We start from the raw sequence: 20,803 nt of genomic DNA on the forward strand, positions 1-20,803 counted from the left end.
CAAATATTACCCCTTTAAAGAAACACTCAGTCCATATAGGTTGTACAGCTTGTGTTACAGAGTGATGCCTCTGTACCTTCATAGACAATCTTTGAGACGGCTAACAAAGGCAGGCAACTCCAGTTTTCATGTTAATTCACAGAAACAACATCAGTTATAAACCACTGATATGGTGTGATGTTTATCAAGATGGAAGCAAGAGTAGCTGTCTCAGGATTTTTTTAATTTTTTTTTAAATTTTGTGTATGTTGAGTGACTTGCCCTAGTTTACGTTCATACTACTGGTTCAATAAATGGATCAGTAGCTGGAGTTCGAGTGATTTAATGATTTGGCCTTGATCAGTGGTGGTTGGTTTGATGTTCATCTCCAGATTTATCTATTTATTGATTTATTTAGGAATTTATTACTTTGACCCAGATATCCATGTTCAGCAGTTTTCTAGTCAAGTCAAAAATCATAAATTTCTAACATTGTTAAATTCTGTGCACGGTGAACAGTGACACATTGGCTGACTGATCATCCGTCTGCTCTTCTAAATGATATATAAAAGTCCAGTCGACCTCTATCAACATCTGTTCAATATTCGATGAGTGAATTACATCAGTTCTGACACCTGATATGAAATCTGATGGGATCTGTCCCCACTTGGGTTTTTACACAAATAATAGTCCTCCTCTATATATATATTTCCATCGTGCAGTGGCGGGACTGTCATCCTTCCTCCCTCAGCTATCTGTGATTTATTGCTTTGAAAGTGTAAAAAGAACAACAACCAGCGAGCTGCAACTTCACCTTAAAAATGGCAAGTTTTGACAAACACACACATCTTTTTATGTGACACTTTGTTTTATAGAGATTTAATCATTTTAATGCCATGATGAACAACTTTTTTCTTGACACTTTCGCCAGCACACTGCTACAACATCCTTCACTTCAAATACCTTTTTCCATCTACACCACAGTGATACTGGAGGATGTTAGACACGTCAAAACCACTCTCCATGTCACCAACGAAGCATAGCGATAGATCTGGTTCTGTAAGACTAGTTAAATAACAAATAAAAGTCCTTCAGAGACCCCTTTAATCGTAGTTGTTTTGTCAGTAGGTGAGAAATATTGTCATTCAGATCATGCTTCATCCTCTTAAGATTCAGTCCATTCATCCATCTATTATACTGTAATGTCCAATCTTTTTTTGGAGAATTTTCTGCTCGTTAGGACCAAAATTGAACTGCCATTTTGACTGATTGATTGATTGATAGATTGGTCATTTATTCGGACAATATGGAAATAGAAAAAAAGACAAGAAGACCGGAATGAAAAAAAAGCAAAAATAACTTTATGAATGTAAAATATTTACATGTATCTACATATAACCATACCTACATACATAGTATTAACTCTAAAGACACTGGTGAATATTGGGGCAGCACATTAAGGTGGGATAGAATATAGTATAGATAGCTTAGCTAATACAGTATGTAGTGGAATACTTGTATATTTTATATATATTGTATGCTGTATTTACTGGTGTGTGGGTTGTATTAAAAAACATAATTGAGATTGTGCAAACTGTAGGGAGGGTTGTATATAATTGTAGATTATAGCAGACTGTATATTGTATTTATATTGGTTTATATTTAGCACATACACTGAATTATGATCTCAAATTATATATAATTGTTGTATCACTTGATAAAGAAATTTATACATGTTGTATTAATATAGATTGGCGAAGCTCAGTGTTTTTCAACCTTGGGGTCGGAACCCCATGCGGGGTCGCTTGGAATTCAAATGGGGTCACCTGAAATTTCTAGTAATGGATAAAAAATTAAAACTTACTAATAAAAATTTACATTATATAGCCTAAATGTTGCCTAAAATTAACGTTTATTTGCAACATATTATAGCAAACTATTACACGATCAAAAACAAATTAATTTTAGCAAATAAAATGTCTCTGTTTTGAATGTCTTGGGTCGCCAGAAATTTGTGATGTTAAAATGTGGTCACGAGCCTAAAAAGGTGGAAACCACTGGGTTAACCCCTTCATTCAGATGTGTACACTGGTTTAAGATGTTTGTGGCACAAGATTTTATCAGTTTGAAGAAGAACAGACTGTACCAAACAACTTAAAAAGGGGACTGGGAGTAGTTAATGCAGTGTTTTTCAACCTTGGGGTCTGGACCCCATGTGGGGTCGGCTGAATTTTCTAATAATTGATAAAAAAAAAAAAAAAAAAAGAAATTTACATTAAAACTTACTAAAAAAAACCTTACATTATACAGTCTAAATGTTGTCTAAAATTACCGTTTATTTGCAACATATAATAGCGAACTATTACACGATCAAAAACAAATTAATTTTAGCAAATAAAATGTCTCTGTTTTAAATGTCTGGGGTCACCAGAAATTTGTGATGTTAAAATGGGGTCATGAGCCAAAAAAGGTTAGGAGCCACTGGCGTAGCTTGTGTCTTTTGCATCAGCCTACTTCCTTTGAACACATTACAGGGGTTATATAAATGTATGCATTTATTTATTGTACTATTCTATATGTATGTGTCAAAATAGATTTCATTCATTCATTCATTCATTCATAGATCTACACTATTTACATATAATTACATATATTTGCCTGAAAAGGAGTGTGGAAAAGCACAACCTATTTACTCCCACCCCCAATTCCATAGTCATATATTCTTTACTATAAATTTATTCAGCTGTTTCCTATCAGTCAGTGTGTAACATAATATTGTTGTGGTCCATATATCAGCAATATTACCAACGTACTGTTTGTTTTCAGTTTTAATAATGATACATTTACTATCATCTGTATTATTATAACTACTGTCATCATTATTACCATTATTTTCAGACCCTGACCAACATAATGCAAAATCAAAACATGATTTGCACATGGAGTCTTGTCATTTTACCCATATTCAGGATTAGATGTGATTCCGTATTCCGAATTCCAAGCAGCTTAACATCACTCTAATATCTTAACCATATGAAAAGAAATTCTGACAATGTCTGAGCCGCTGTCATGGCCACGGTGACATCCTCTGACAGGAGGTGAACCCAGAATGTTCTCCTGAAGCCTCAACGAGTTATGTCTTCATTCTAACTTTCAGCCGAACGTCGACTGAGCCTCTCAACCCCGTCTGCATGTGTCATGTTTTATTTATACACGAGTCACCGTCTGGAGAAGAATGGCGCTCGCTCCGACAAGAAAGTGAGCCTTGGTTTTAGTCCTTAAAAGAAAACAATCTTGCTTTTTTTCCAGCATCTTTCCTTATGCATTGTTTTTTTCTTTTTAACAGCTTTTGGGTTTAGTGTACTTGTAAAATGTTTGAATCAAGGAAGGCATTTTACTGTTGTTTGTTTTTAATGGGGTGGATAGATTGAGAGTGCTTTTGTAATGAGGTCCAGAGGAATAATAGAAGGGACCAGATTACATTTTATACAAGTGTCAATCATCTGTCGGTGTGATGAACTAGAGTGTGACAGAAAACTGAATGTAAAGCAAAATGACAGCTTAGTTTTTGTTGTTAAATTTTCACTGTGGATAATTAACTGGAGCAGCTTCCACGGTTTTGAACTCATTGTGCTGCAACTGCAGAAAAATCCAACAAAAACAGACTGCTCTTAATAGTTTTTTTTAATAGATAGCAAACCATAAGACGCCTGTGGGAGTGACAACTGGTGTAAAGAATAAGAGCAGCGGTCGTGGTTTTATAATGACTGAGAAGCAGTGGATTCTATGGTTTGTGCCATGACTTTCTTCTATTACACATCCGTCACATTGTCATAATTTGTCACTTCCCAGATAGCAAATTCATTATGGCTTAAATCCGGCCCAAAACTGGCATGCCATTTTGGCAAAGTTCTGGCCGGATGTATGGGCCCTAAACGGCCCCAAATAGGCAAGCCAAAATCAAACCAGAAGGAAGCCAAAATTCCCCCAAAACTTATCGTGGACTGCCAAAATATAGCCATAATTGTCCCAGAAAAGCCCCAAATCCCCATAATCCAGCCAAAAGGTAGCCAAAACTGACCCAAAGAGAGGCCAAAAGGAGGCCAAAATTCACCCAAAATTTGTGTTGATCATGCTTTTAAAATGAAGTGGGCTTTTCTTCTGGGTAGAAATTCCCGCTCTTTGCGCAGTGTTTTGGCTTTACCAAAATTTGCCAGAACACAACCAAAAGTCAATCTTAGTCAATCTTCTGGCTTGCCATAAACATGCCATACCATCCCTATACCGCTCTTTGCCCAGTCTTTTGGTGAACCACACATATGCCATAACTCAGCCATATATTGCTGGTGCATCAATATCTATTATGGATAACCTTAATCACACCATAGTTAAGCCTAAAGGTTTTCATAATGCCAAAAGAAAGCAAAAAATGTCAAATGTATGCTATAATACTGCCAAAATATTTGCTATCTGGGTTAAGAATAGATCTAAACACAAATTGAAAAAATAAAATACAAATACTGTAATTTAAACCCACATAATTGTGGAGCGAGGAAATTACAAAAATAAGTTTAATGTCATGTATAGATTAAAAAAGCCGAGTCTGTTGCGATCCTGAACGTCACATGTTGCATTTAATGGTAAAGTTAGCAGGAAAGCTAAAATAGTAGCATCATTTAAAATAAGATACGACTTCATTAAACTTGCTGAAAATAGCTCAATACCTAAACAATGTTAAAATAAAGAGTCAGGTAACAAAATAGTTAAGTAAAAGTATGAGAGAAAGTAGTGTAAAATACAGGAAATTGTTAGTTATTAGCTGATTAGCTATTACTATTTGAAAAGCTAAACATTTATTTAATAAAGTAATTTTTTTATAACTAAAAACTTCAAAGTAACAAAATTTTATTTTTAAAATTAAATTTTTACTATATTGATTTAAAATACTAAAAAAATGCAAAATATTTTAATTAATGGAAAATGGTTAGCTAATATATGCTAGCTAACTTAACGTAGGAGACAATATGTAACATTAGCGCCGTTGCTTTAATGAATTATACTATTAGCTGTCACGATTTTAGAAGTTAAATATGTTTAATAGCCACCTAGCCCCATTTTACATTTAATATGCGAAAATTTATGCTGAGGTGAGACACACACAGATGTAGGCTACAGTATTTTTATCTACAAATTTTCCCCGTCTGTCTGAAAATTGTGCATAATCCAAACAGGATCAAAAATTTGTTGATTAATACAGTTTTTTTCCCCAAAAAATAAGGTACCAAGGGACACAATTTCCTATACTGTTCCTATTAAGTGAATTAATAGCTGATTAACAGTAAAACACCATTAAAATTCTGACCCTAGGACCAAATACCTGTACAGTCAGACAGTCTCAAAGCAACAACTAAAGACATAAGTGCCATCGTGCTGCTGTGATAACAATTTCATGTCTGCAACCTAAGCTTTTTCTCTTGGACCGCATTTTCCAAACACAACAATGATGCAGATGGATGATGGCTGTTAAGTCAAGTATCCCTATTTGTATGTGGAGACAGGCTAAATTTTCAACAGAGCTGGAAATGTCAGCATATTTTATCAATAATAGAGTTGAAAAGCAGTGGTGACGCAGCTCGTGCATCACCGTTAATTTTAGCTGTCCTCTGCTTTGGCCTCTGCTTCCTGTTTAGGTCTGACTGTTTTATTTTAATTTAACACTTGGAAGCCTCAAACTCTGCTCATGTTGTGTATCCGGATCCAGTTAGTGTTTTTAGGTGTTACGTTGCAGTCTCACAAGTGCACTATACAGTACCTAATCCTGTCATTGTGTTTGTTTTCTGTGTCAACAAAGAAAAATGAACAGACGGCACACCTTTATATCTACCGACCACCCTTTCCTTATCTTTAAGGGGCATTGCTCTGCCATCCACTCATAACCTCCCTCACATCTTCTCAGAAAATAGCCTACATTAAAAGTCTGGCCATTTTTATGTGTTTTCAAGTTGACTTTTTATTACTTTGTCCGCTTATTGTTCTCCTTTTATTAAATATCTGACAATAGCCTGCACTAACCGGACCCCAGTCTCAACCATGGATCAGTTAAACCAATGTGTTCATATTTGTGCTTACATGGTGTGAGTAAATATGGGACTAAATTTGCAAATTGATAAGGATGATTCCTTGCTGTAGTGCAGGGGTGTCAAACTCATTTTAGTTCAGGGGCCACATTTGGCAAAATCTGATCTGCAGTGGGCCGAACCAGTGAAATAATAACATAATAATAGATAAATAATGTCAACTCCAAACTTTTCTCTGTTTTTGAGCGAAAAAAGTAAATTTACATGATGAAAAGGTTTACATCTACAAACTATCCTTTCAAAAGATGTGAATAACATGAACAAACTGAGAAGATAAGTGTAATTTTAACAATATTCTGACTCTGTTTATCATTTACACATGTACATTAGAACTTACAGATCACAGTGGATCTACAAATACACAAAACATCTTGTTAAAATTATACATTCTTCTCTTAAGACATTTCAGGTTGTTCATATTTGTTCAGGTTATTCACATTTTTTGCTAAATTATACTTTTTTTAGTGGAAAAACATGAAAATATGTACATTTACAAACAGAAAAATTTGGAGTTGTGATTATTTTTATGTTACTATGATAGTATTTTACTGAATCCTGTCCACTTGAGATTGAATTGGTCTGAATTTTGGAACCTGAACTAAAAGGATTGTTAATATCTTATTTTTGCATTTCACAAATTCATCCCAAAGGCCGGATTGGACCCTTTGGCGGGCCGGATTTGACCCCCGGGCCGCATGTTTGACACCTGTGCTGTAGTGGTTGGTTAGAGTCTAATGCTCCTTCCAAAACCTCAGTAAGTATTGCATAAATATAATTAGCGACATAACAGAGAAGGTATTTTGTAGCGTGTTCATTACGATACATGATTTTTTTTTCAAAGTGTTGAGCCTTAAGACAGTCAGAATCAAGATGATTCTTCAAGCAATTTCAGTATCGCAGACAAATTTTTATTGTTGGAGTAGAGCTGTGAGAGTTGAGACTCCAAACATCGGATCATTTACTGAGAGGAAGTCATAAAAAAAACAGTCTTTTTTTCTATATTTATGCTCCGTCAGTTTAAATTTTAAGCCTTAGGGCCACACAAACACTTACATGAGTATTGTCAACAACCGGTAGGTGTTTTATCTCCAGCACAAAACAGGAAGCAAACTTGATTCCAGGCGTTTGATTAACGAGCAAAGCAATGATGATGATGATGATGATGATGCTAATGATGGTGCACCCACTCACAGTCTTACAGCTTCGACAACCCGACATATGTACATTAAAATAACACATAACATGATAAACTGAGTGGTAACAACGGTAACAGAAAATAGAGCACGCCCACTAAAGATCAGACTCACACCATGTTTAGATGGTCACTGATGGATGCCTGTAGCTGAACTATCACCTTTTCGCAGCAGCAGCAAACACTCAAAGCACAGATCTGCAGGTTTAATCAACAGACTCTAAGGAATCACTAGAAACAGACTGGAATAAACTTGCTAGCATTGCCACATTGGTGCTAACAGAAATGGATTCCAATGTTTACAGGTTATTGTCTTTTTCACCGGTGTCAGAATAACAAATTTTATTCCTCTCATCTATATTATAAAAGCCAAATGTCCTCTGTGTGCATACATGTATGTGTGTCTCGGGATTCGCACAAAATCTGGAAGGAGCTGACTGCGACAGTTCGTCATACTTATGTATTTTTGGTTAAGGAACAGACTAGCAAAAACAGCAAGTTGATCGGACCAATACTTTGGGAGATATTAGTAATTTTGGAATACAGTAGTCTTATGGTCATGTTGCTATACCCACAACGCTCTGGCGGTGACTGCTGGACAAATGTGGTACAGCATGCACAAATACACAACAGCATACAAACTAAAACATCTAGAACCCATGTATCCCCATGAGTTCACGCGCTAGTGTAAGTATTTGCTAATCAATCAAATTTTATTCACATTATAACAACAGTTATCTCATGACACTTCACATTCAGAGCTGATCTAATCCAGACTCTTCTACCAGAACTAGAAAATGCATTGGTGCAAATATGTGTTTTTCTTTCATTCATTCATTCATTCATTCATTTATTCATTTTCTGAACCACTTAATCCTCATAAGGGCCCCAGGGGTCGCAGTGTCTACCAACTGGATACCAGTGGGTCAATGTGGGTTAAACACTGAATGTATTGCAAGTTCACCACAGGGCTAGTCCACTCTTAAAGGTTTTTTAAGTGGAATTATGCATTTTAGAACATTTCCCTGTGGTCTATATAAACTGTAAATGCTATGCTTGGGTCCGAATTCTTCATTAATTAAACTCCACAGGTCCATCTTCAACGTTCACTACAGAGCTTGTGAACTCCAAATGAGTCACATCTGATGATGCTGAAAAGCTGAAAAAAACACATTTTACCTGAATGATTTACATGTATTGATAAGTAGTTCAGAAGCTGTTAAACACATTAAATCAATTGATGCTTTTGGTCAGTGGTGGTATTTGAGGGTTAAGTAAAATGTAATTTCCCAGTTTGGGAGGGAGGGAGGGAGGGAGGGAGGGAGGGATGGATGGATCTATCTATCTATCTATCTATCTATCTATCCATCTATCCATCCATCCATCCATCCATCTATACATCCATCCATCCAAGGCCAAATTAAGCCCAAATTGATCTCAAGTGGGCTGGACCAGTAAAATAATAGCATAATAACTTGTAAATAATGACGACTCCAAAGTTTTCTCTTTGTTTTAGTGCAATCAAAATTAAATTATGAAAATATGTACATGTACAAACTATCCAAACAAAAACGATGTGAATAACCTGAAAAAACTGAAATTTCTTAAGAAAAACAAGTGCAATGTTAACAATATTACACCTCAACTTACCATTTATACATGCATATTATGGACTGGATCTACAAAGGCACAAAATATTTAATAACAGGAAGTATAATGTTAAAATTTTACTTACAGAATGTCAGGTTTTTCCCATTTTATTGTTAAAGGATAGTTTGTCAATGTTAATATTTTTTTTTATAATTGAATGTGTTTTTACACTAAAACAAAGAGAAAAATATGGAGTTGTCATTATTTATAGGTGTAATGTAATATTATATTTTTCGCAATGAACCAAGAAAATTTGGAGTCATTATTTATAGGTTATTATGCTATTATTTTAGTTGAGATCACATTGTCCTGTATGTGGAACCTGAACTAAAACGAGTTGGACATCCTTGATTGTTAATATCTGAAGTGTAATTTTTGTAAATTCATCCTGCGGGCTGGACTGGAACCTTTGGCGGGCCGGTTTTGGCCCCCGGGCCACATGTTTGACACCCCTGATCTAAGGTAAAACAAATAAAATAAATTTGTATTGAAAAACCAACATAACTCATGAGGAATTTAGCATCAGACATGGAATGGATGACCCTGTAAGATACCAAAAATCTTCTATTCTGTGTCCAATACTTATTTTGCTCCTTTCATAGTCTTCTGGTGTAGGAGGCATTACCCATTCACTGTTTAATAGTTTACCATGCTGTCACCTAGTGGCCATCAGATGGTACTGCACTATTGAAACAACACTAATCTGGGGTCATTTACCCACTTTTTCTGTGTAATACTACGGTGCCACAGTGTCATAAGCCTGTGAGGCTGCATGTCCTTGTTAAGTGCTTTGGCGGTAAAAATGAACATCCTGTATTGACATTTATTGACTTCACATGGAGCCATCTGACCTTGGGTGAACAGAGCACGCATAATTTCCACTTGACAGAACGTGCCAAGGCTTGGATCTCAGATTTGTTCCACTCATCCTGACACAAAGCCCTCTGTGATCTGCATCGCATTATGATAATATTGCAGAGGGATATCCTTAGGAATAAACATGAGAATTGATAGGGATGAGATGGGAATTTAGGTGTTCGGTGCTGAATCTGGTGTGCTCTCGTTCATTCCAGGGATTTGAGGGGGGGGCTTACGTGGTAATCGGATTGGTAGGTTACACATGCTGCTTTTTTATTCCTGCTTTATTTTATATGCGATGAGAAGCCCGGTGTGAGGAGAGCTAGAACCCATGTTACAGCCGACAAAATCTGACATGTAACAAAGACACACAAAAAAGATTAATGGGAGTAGAGCGAAGAGGACGAGAGCTGGAAGAGGGCAGAGGCTGAAGGAATTGTATGCTGGGGAGGAGTTATTATGATTTATGAGGGGGAGCAAAAAAATGTACAGGAAAAACCAACTGTAGCTCTTCTAACATTGAACCTTTTCTTGACATAGAATGAATGGATCAGACTTCATTTTAATGTTTTGTTGTTGCCATGTTAAACAATCAAATCAATCAATCACCAGAGGCTGAAAACATCTACAGCAGGGGTGTCAAACTCATTTTAGTTCAGGGGACAAATTCAGTTAAATTTGATGTCAAGTGGGCCAGACCAGAAAAATAATAACATAATAACCTATAAATACTGACAACTCCAACTTTCTGTCTCTCTTTTAGTGTAAAAAAAAAACTCCATTAAATTATGAAAATACTTACTTTTATAAACTATCCAAAAAAAAAAAAAAAAAACTGAAAAAACTGAAATTTAATTAAAAAACGTAAGAAAATTTAGTGCAATTTTAATAGTATTATTCCTCAACTTATCATTTCTACATGTGCATTACGGATTGGATCTACAAAGACACTAAACACTTAGTAACAGCAGAAAAAAATTTAAAATTGTGCTTAATTTTCTTTAGACATTTCAGGTTGTTCATATTTGTTCAGGTTATTCACATTTTATTGTTACAGGATAGTTTGTAAATGTAAATATTTTCATAATTTAATGTTATTTTTTGCACTAAAACAAAGAAAAAAAATGTAAGTTGTTAATTCTAGATTTTTTTTTTTGGCTTAATTCAAGAATTTTTTTTTTACTTAATTGAAGATTTTTTTGGCTTAATTCAAGAATTTTTTTTTTTACTTAATTGAAGATTTTTTTTGGCTTAATGCAAGATTTTTTGCTAAATTTGAGATTTTTTTTTTGGCTTAATTGAAGATTTGTTTTTTTACTTAATTGAAGATTTTTTTTTTTTTTTTGGCTTAATTGAAGAATTTTTTTTTACTTAATTGAAGTTTTTTTTGTTTTTTTTTTTGGCTTAATTCAAGATTTTTTCCTTAATTCAAGCTAATTTTATTTTTTATTTTTTGGCTTAATTCAATTCAAGACTGTGGAATTTTTGCACTTGGCAAAAACATCCCAGGGGCCGAACTGGACCCTGTGGCGGGCCGCATTTGGCCCCCGGGCTGCATGTTTGACACCCTGATCTACAGCATCTATAACTTTTGAACCACAAATCCCATCATGATGCTTAAATAAATCAGGTGACATGCAGTTTTTTCAGCTATTCAGCAACATAAAATAAGATAAGATGTACTTTGTGGATCCCCCATGGGAAATATTCAAGTGTGTGCAGCTGCACAAGACAGTATGCATCAAATACAATAGAAAAATAAAAATATATAAAATATAAACAAGTTTATTAAAGTGACTAATATAAAAAAATATATAAACAAGTTTATTAAAGTGACTAAAATAAAAAATATAAACATCGCATGTGTCTCATCTGGACATTCAGAGGCTCTCTAGTGAATGTGGAAACACTGCCTTCTTCTGCAGTATTGATTCACCAATAAACTAATGTAGTTTGATAAATGGCTTTGGTTGTAGAAGCTTGTTTTTAATGAAACCTTTTAATTCACAGTGAGCTTTTATGAACATTTACGTAATCAGTAAATTAAATATAGGAAAATACTTGCTTTTCACTGAAAAATGCAAAAAATAATGCTCCAGTAAATGGTAAGAAATCACTTAGGAAAGGTTAGATGTAGTGAAAAATCATGTGGGAATCTAAACTATCAAAACAGAAATAGTTCTAGCTCTTTAAGGTTTAGGCAGAAGCTAAATGCTTATATACGCCTTGCTTTATACATTACATATACATACATACATTCAAATTAAAATCAGTTTTAGGTTACCAACCAATACATCAAAAATCAATCTTACTTCTATCCCTCAAAAATATCTTTACAAACCAATGTTTTGAAAACCATTAGTGAATTACACATCTTTAAATGTGTATTTATTTCATTCCATAATTTAACCCCAATAACAGAAATACATCTTCTTATACATTTAACAGCTTTTTGTACCGTAAACATACAAACACCTCTGAAATCATACCTGCTTTCCCGTATCAAAAAGAACTTTTGAACAGAGTCTGGGAGTAACCTTTGTTTGGCTCAGAACATTATTTGCACAGTTTTGTAATAAAACAAGTCACTGAATTTCATAACATGGGAATTTAGAAACAGTGGAGTTGTGTGTGCACAACGATCAGTTTTATGGATGATTCGTATGGTTCAGTCTCAACAGAATTCACAGTCGGTTGACTTAAAAATCAACCTCATTCATTGTATGTTCTGTATTATGGAAGAGAACTGAATAAACTTAAACCTTAACCCTTCTTTAAGGTTTACCAAACAGGTAAATACAACCTAAACCAGTGAACTGAGCAACGACTTCTACTAATTATCCCTTTAAAACCTGACGTGTCATTGCTGACACACCCTGCGCATATGCAGTTTGGATGACTGTGACTCTTTCACTGTTTGTATAATTGGAAACATTCCAACGGTTTCTGAAACCTCAGACATTGCACTTTATAGGTTTTATTGGGACATTACAGTAATTTCACTCACACCTGGACTAGAAGTTGGAGAAGAAGCCATTTTAGCAGTATTAAAACATGCAGGAAATTGTAAATGACTGCTAGATTTTGAAAGATCTGGGAAAAAAAAGTGCTCTGGAAAAATGGGCAAACAGACTCACTCACGGAACATGTTTATGTTTATGCATTTGGCAGACGCTTTTTTCCAAAGCGACTTACAGGGGAAAACCAATTAAATCACTCAATCAATCAAATTTTATTTATATAGCGCCAGATCACAAAAAAGTTATCTCTTGACATTTTATATATAGAGTTGGTCAAAACCAGACTCTAAGTCAATTTACAGAAACCCAACAGAATCCTCCAGGAGCAAACACTTGTGACTGGTGACAGTGGCGAGGAAAAACTTCCCTTTAACAGTGGAAACCTGGAGCAGACCCAGACTCCTGGAGGATGGCCGTCTGCCTTGACCAGTTGGGGTTAAAGAGAGAGAGTAGAGAAGGGGAAAAAGAGAGAGCGATAGAGATAGAGACTGGGGGAGAGGGGGAGGAGGGGGGAGTAGGGGGAGACACATGGAGGCGGTTGAGGATAAGTGAGTGGTGATGATGAGGGCAGGGAAGAGGCCGGACCACCGCAGCAGGTCCAGAGATAATCGTGAAAGAATCTGTGGTTATCCTGGGAAAAACCTTATTAGAATATTTAAAATGGAATGTTTGAAAGTGCTAGGATAGGAGGTGCTCTCAGAAGAGCTGGGTCTTCAGGAGCTTCTTGAAGATAGGCAGGGATGCCTCTGTTCTTGTAGCACTTGGTAGAGCGTTCCACCAACGTGGAACGACCCATGAAAAGAGCCTGGATTGTCTTGTACAAGGTCTGGGGACCACCAGACTACGTTCCCCAGATGAGCGGAGTGGTCGTGGGGCGACATAAGCTTTTATTAGTGCACCTAAGTAGACAGGAGCAGACCCACTGAGAATTTTGTAGGCTAGGATTAAAGATTTGAATTTGATGCGGGCAGCTATGGGTAGCCAGTGTAACTCAATGAGTAAGGGGGTGACATGTGCCCTTTTAGGCTGATTGAAGACCAGACGCGCTGCTGCATTCTGGACCATTTGTAGTGGTTTGACAACACAAGCTGGGAGGCCCGTTAGAAGAGCATTGCAGTAGTCAAGACGGGAGATAACCATAGTCTGCACCAGGAGCTGGGTGGCCTGTTCGGTTAGGTATGGCCTGATCTTTCTTAGGTTGAACAGAGTGAAACGGCATGATCGGGTGACAGAGGCAACATGGTCCGTGAAGGTCAACTGATTATCAATCATGACTCCCAAGTTACGTACTACACTGGTAGGAGCCAGAGGTATGGAGTCAATAGTGATGGAGATGTCCTGCTGTATGGTTGGCTTAGCTGGGAAGACCAGCCGTTCAGTTTTGGACAGGTTCAGCTGAAGGTGATGGGCTTTCATCCATGCAGATATGTCAGAGAGACAATCTGAGATCCGCACTGAGACTGTGGAGTCATCAGGTGGGAATGACAGATAGAGCTGGGTATCATCAGCATAGCAATGATATGAGAAGCCATGTGAGTGGATGATCTGACCGAGTGAGGTGGTGTATATGGCAAAAAGGAGGGGGCCCAACACAGAGCCTTGGGGGACCCCCGTGGTGAGGAACATATATTATATAACTTTTTTATAGTCATTATAAGAAAAAAACTCCAGGCAGACCATTTTTGGCTAAGGGTTTAAAGGGTTAAACAGACAGAATAAAGGCTTGGTGCCTTCTGCAGCTGAGGTAAATACAGGCCTGGACCACTTCAGGATGGAACTTGTGGAAATTCAGTGTATATTCATGTACCAGTGTCTTTCTTAAGCAACAAGAAAATACAGTGAATATGTGCAAAACTATGCACACGACAAAAAAAAAAAAAAAAAAAAAAATCAGAATTAAATGGCTACTACAGGCTGAAGTCAGTATTTAGTGTAATATCTGTTCACATGATGAAAAAAATCACGTTTGATGTGTTGAATGAAAAGTGGTGTAAAACAGTAGAATATTAGTCCCATAAATCTCATATTGTCACAGGTGCAAAAGAGTCAGAGAGATATTAAATGCAAAGGAGGTCACAGTAAATACATGTCATTTTTTCTGATTTTTGTTATAACTTTTTAAAAACACATTTCCTGCATTTGAATCTTGATCCAGAGACAGAAATGCATAATATGCAGCAACAACCAACTGTACATATTATGTATGGTTATTATAACTTTGTAAACTAACAAACTTACCTTTTACACATTTTTTTTTGCATCTAAACATCTGAGATAATTAGTTATACACTGACAGTGCTTTTGTTTTTCAAATGAATCTTACATTTCTGCGTTTCTGTTTTAAATTGAAAAGAGTCATTTTTCATCACCCAGACGTCTCTCGTAGATTGGTTGTAAAATGAGAACTGTGTGAGTTTTCCTCTTGTATTAATTAGTAAAACCGTAGAAGTATTACGTGTTTGACTTAATTTGCTTTACTTTACATTGCACATCCTGCAGTGTGACTATTGTAATGATGTTGAAAAGGGGTATTCTGTAGTCTTATCACTTACAGGATGGACATGTGACTCCTCTTAGTCACAAACAATAGCAATGACGACTGTTTATTCATTCATTTATTCTTCACTGTGTTCTGATTTTGTATGAGCTGTGACTCACTATAACTCATCTCACCTTGCAGTTTATGAGCTTAAATTGTTTTTATTTGGGGAAAATATGTCAGATTTAATTTGCATACTCTATTGGAAGTACATGACATGACTCTTAAAACTGGCCTTTGATGCTTTTTCAATGAATCAACTTCATATAGTGATGAAACATTGCCCCCAAGTGGCAACTGGGTGGAAGTGCAGTATATGACAATACCAGGTTGTGAGTTTGTCTTCATCTTTATCCAAACTAATAGACTTCTTCTGCTCTGTGTGACAGGTCTGTTAGGTATGGTGGCCCACATGATGTTTACCACAGCCTTCCAGCTCACTGTCAGCCTGGGTCCAGAGGACTGGAAACCCCAGACATGGGATTACAGCTGGTCATACATGTGAGTATTTCACAGTGTATATGTACGCTGCAAAAAAGGGTGTCTAAAAACTAGATAAAAACACTACATCTGAGGAAAAAGGTGCTCAAAACAAGTGAAATATCTGTCCATGCAGCAAGATGATTTCACTTGACAAGATTTCTTGAATTAAGATTGTTAAATCTAGACATAAGCAGGAAATTAACTCTTAAAACAAGATAAATCATCTAACACTTCTAAATCTAAGTTGTTGGTTTTTTTTGTTTTTGTTTTTAATCTTGGTAAGAACCAAGGTTCTAATAGTTTTGAATTTTTCATTCTAGTTTAGTTTTATTTTGACTTTTTTTTCTCTAATTCAATTTGTTTTAATTAGTTTTTAGAGCAGGTTTGCTAGTTTTTATTAGTTTTCGTTTTTTTTTCTAAATGCTTAGTTTTAGTTTAGTTTTAGTTTCTTTATATCTTCTCTCTTCTTCTCCGTCGTATTCAAATAAATCCCAGACAGGACTCTGCTGCTTTCTCCCAACTTTAGTCTCCATGTTTCCAGGTAGAATGGGGACCAGAAGACGACTGGAAACCACAAGTGACGGACCGTCAAGTGTCATATGTCGACAGCAGATAAAACTGCTCGAGCGAAATAAATCGATTTCATATCAATCCAGCATTGACGAAAATGAAAACTAAGGGAAATTTATCCATAATTTTTATATGTTTTAGTTAGTTTTGTAAGCACACAATACAGTTTCGGTTAGTTATCGTTTTTTTCTTTTAAGTATAGTTTTTATTTATTTCAGTTAACAAAAATGTTTTTTCAATTTTAGTTTTGGTCATTTCGTTAGTTTTCGTTAATGATAATAACCTTGGTAAGAACCACATAATTTGCAGTGTATTTAACATTTAACTTCTAAACTCTGTGGTTACAGGTCATTCCATACATGGTTTCAGTACACTATCTTTAAATCCAACTAATATATTCTTAGTTGACATGAAAAATACACATAAAACAAGGAAACCAGTGAATAGTAAAATTACTTTAGCTCATATTTTATTTAGCAAATTGACTTCTGACATTCAGACATGTAAGATGTTCCAAAAATACTTTATAGGGTCATGTTACGATGAATAACTGAAACAACAAATGTCAACAGGTAACTATAATAATGATTAGGGCCCAAAGCAGCATTAAGGCAGGCTCTAGTTTATTGGAATCGTCAAATTTAACCTCAAATATTGCTAATATTGATGGAAAACAAAGCAAAATAGTGCTATACTGCATCTACTTCATTTGTATTGCAGCCTGCACTGCCATCTGCTGTCAACACAACACAGCCTAGACTATAATAACCCTTTGAAACCCCAAATGGTCCTTACGTCTTTAAACATGAATTAATTTATCTTGTAAACAACACTGAGTTTGAGCAACCGCATGTTATACATCATTAGAAAGCTTAATTACTGGAGATTTCAACAATGCACTGCCATTTTATCATTCAAGCACAGCAGCAGAATCAATAAGCATTTGTTTTCAGACCAGCGATAAACAAACAAACTAATAAAACTCACCAATGAAGCCTCATGGTTCTCCACCAAAACACAGACATCCAACAGAGACAGCCTTATAATTGTGTTAAAAATCCAATAAATCCATTCCAGTGAAATAATTAATCCACACCGAGTATTTCCTCCATAAATCCACAAAGTCCACTGCTGCAACTTTTCGTATTTTGCATCACATGTGCATTATTTTCCACTCATTCTAAAGAAAACATGAGTTTGTTAGCAGTCATGAGCCACTTTGGGCTTTCAAAAACACCTGGGAATGCTGATCTTGTGATTGACACCTTATTTGACCAACTAGGCAATCACTATGCTGTTTCCAGCTTCTATTCATCGCAGGCAAACTCCAGCCAATGGCAGCCAATTGTTTTGATGATTGACATATTGAATGTCCAATAAAATGCCGAAAAGTACAACATGTGATTTGTGGGTGTTAGTAGTTGTATAATAATTTTCTTTTGAGTGAACTATTTTTTCAGTTGTAATTATATTTGTTTTAAATTTAGTATGTATTGTGTTCTAGTTTTATGTTAATCTGTTGTTACTTGTGTGTGATATTAGACAAAAATAACATGATGAAAATTAGTCAAATGAGCCAAGGATTAAATTACTAAGTATTTTAATCTAAACATGTGTCAAATCATCAGGTTAACAGTCACAGAAAAAAAAAAAAAAAACATACAAAGGCCCTTTAAGGCTACAGTCTGATGCAGATTATTGTTTTTTCTCTGGATCAAACCCAAATGAGGAAAAACAAACACTGAACAAAGACACATTCATTTTTCATCAGCTTCATTATTTCAAAGTTTATAATGAAGGTTCTCAAGGACAAACACATCATTATCTTTTAGCTGATTAGTTGTTCTACTGATCACTGAACGTAACGCCTTTGTCTTTGTGTTGCGCAGTAATTGCTGTTTTATTATGAAAAAATGCCCTGACAGAGAGTTTGGATATGATCAGACAAAATCAGAAGACAAAGCAAGTTACTCATTAAAATGTGGTGTCAATAGAATGTGTTTTAAGTCAAATAATTGTTAATAGATGATATCAAAAAACGTACAGAAAAAAGAGGTGATTTGTGGTTTTACTGTGGCTGCTCTCTGATGATGAACAGAGCTAAGCTAACAAAGCTATAATGTAAACTATCAGCACGTGAAGATTATAAGACACTGTACAGTTATTTTTTGTGTTGGTCATTTTATTGTAACACAAAATGATGGATTAGCTGATAGCAGAAGCTTTAGTCATACAAAACCAAGTTATGCTCAGAAAACAGAAAAATAACATAAAAGTTGTAATCATCTTCTATGACTCATTCAATGAGCTTTAGCAGTAGAGAAGTAATACTTGTACTGTTGGATCTGCTTAGTGTTAGCTTAGCGGTGCAAAGTTTGTCGCATTGGTCTGTTGATATACACTGTTACTTTATTCTCAATATTTGCTTATTTGGATTGGGTTCGGTTTCTGAACAACTGGTTTTGTTGAGCTTTGAGGTGATGTTCTTTTAGTAACATCATCGTCATCAGCACCACATGTATCTGAGTTTGGATCATCCATCCATCCATCCATCCATCCATAACTGGTTACATGAATGTGTTGCATATGGATATTGCTACAAACCTTACAAAGCATTACCATGGCAACAGAGACAGAACTGTGGATGCCCCCAATGCCAGGATTAAAAAGTAACAGTGTTCTTTTGCCATCTTTCTTATTTTTTAATCATTCTCTTTTGGAGAAAGAAGATTCATACATGTTTGAGTGCTTGAAGTTTGCATTGGAGTCTGCTTTGTTCTTGGAGTTGGTCATTTGTTGATGTTAGCTTCATTTGTAAATGAGAGATGACTACACTGTGGCTGCTGTAGAAGAGCAGAAAACACACATAAACTAAGGAGAGAGTGGTAGAGTTTTTACTGAGAATTCAACGTAGGTCCTTCATATAGAAGTCAGTGTAAAGGCTGTTATCATGGATGTAGGCCACAGGTGTTAAACATGCGGCCCGGGGGCCAAATCTGGCTCGCCAAAGGGTCCAGTCCAGCCCTTGGGATGAATTTGTGAAATGCAAAAATTGCACTAAGATATCAACATTCCTTTTAGTTCAGGTTCCACATTCAGACCAATTCAATCTCAAGTGGGTCAAATCGGTAAAATACTATCATAATAACATAGAAATAATGACAACTCCAAATATTTCTCTTTGTAAAAGTAAATATTTTCATGTGTTTACACTAAAACAAAGTATCATTTCGCAAAAAATGTGAATAACGTGAACAAATATGAACAACCTGAAATTTCTTAAGAGAAATAAGTACAATTTTAACAAGATTCTGTCTGTTACTAAATGTTTTGTGTGTTTGTAGATCCACTGTGATCTGTAAGTTCTAATGTACATGTGCAAATGATAAACTGAGGCAGAATATTGGTACAATTACACTTATTTTTTCAGTTTGTTCATGTTATTCACATTGTTTGAAAGGATAGTTTGTAGCTGTAAACCTTTTCATAATGTAAATTTACTTTTTTCGCTCTAAAACATAGAAAAAAGTTTGGAGTTGACATGATATATATATATGTGTGTGTGTGTATATATATATATATATATATATATATATATATATATATATATATATAATTATGTTATTATTTTATTGGTCCGGCCCACTGCAGATAAAATGTAGCTGAATGTGGCCCCAGAACTAAAATGAGTCTGACACCCCTGATGGAGGCAATCGAGACTTCAGCTAATGTCAATAAACAACACACTCCAATACAAACTTCACATAAGCCAATGGGCACCAGCAGATCACTAGACGGTCTAAAATGTATGCCATACTTTGACTAACGGACTCATTTATTTGTGTTTCTTCAGTCTAGCTTGGAGCTCCTTCACAGCCTGCATGGCGTCCTCAGTCACCACCATCAACCGCTACACCAAAACCATCCTGGAGTTCAAGCACAAGCGCAGAAACATCGAGAAGAACTTGAAGATCAAGCAGAAGTTGCTGGAGTTGGACTCTCCAGAGCAGGTGTGGGACATGTACATCAGCTCTGTGCCGAGCACTGCCGAGGAGCTGCTGGACCTGTCCTCCAACGGACGCAAACTGTCCAACACCTCCATCTTCCTGGATCTCAATGACCTGCCCGACCCACAGGGGGAGGAATACTGCTAGAGGGGGCAACATGTAGCATCCGAAACTTGACCAGTAACAATGGTGTAATTACTGTAAACAAAATGTAACCACAGTTGAGAGGAAGTGAACTGAGTCACATGGAAACGGTGATAGCAAACAGAGCTTTAGCATCTGATCTGAGTCGTGTTTTTACAACGTATTTAAAGTAGAATATTCATCTTTCTTTGTGTTCTGACTTGTTTTTAACCTAATCCTGAGAA

At 35.9% G+C, this 20,803-nt stretch overlaps 1 protein-coding gene across 1 annotated transcript in view; it reads left to right on the forward strand.

Annotated features, from left to right (window-relative positions):
* Positions 1–20,803, forward strand: part of gsg1l2b (gsg1-like 2b) — a 42,421-nt gene extending 21,618 nt beyond the window's left edge. Inside the window, exons 4-5 of the mRNA XM_030121548.1 lie at positions 15,765–15,876; positions 20,282–20,803. Coding sequence (XP_029977408.1) covers positions 15,765–15,876; positions 20,282–20,582 — 413 coding nt within the window. The 3' untranslated portion in view covers positions 20,583–20,803. The remainder of the gene's footprint in view (positions 1–15,764; positions 15,877–20,281) is intronic.

The sequence above is a fragment of the Sphaeramia orbicularis genome, chromosome 19 (genome assembly GCF_902148855.1).
Source record: "Sphaeramia orbicularis chromosome 19, fSphaOr1.1, whole genome shotgun sequence".
Taxonomy (NCBI): Eukaryota; Metazoa; Chordata; class Actinopteri; order Kurtiformes; family Apogonidae; genus Sphaeramia; species Sphaeramia orbicularis.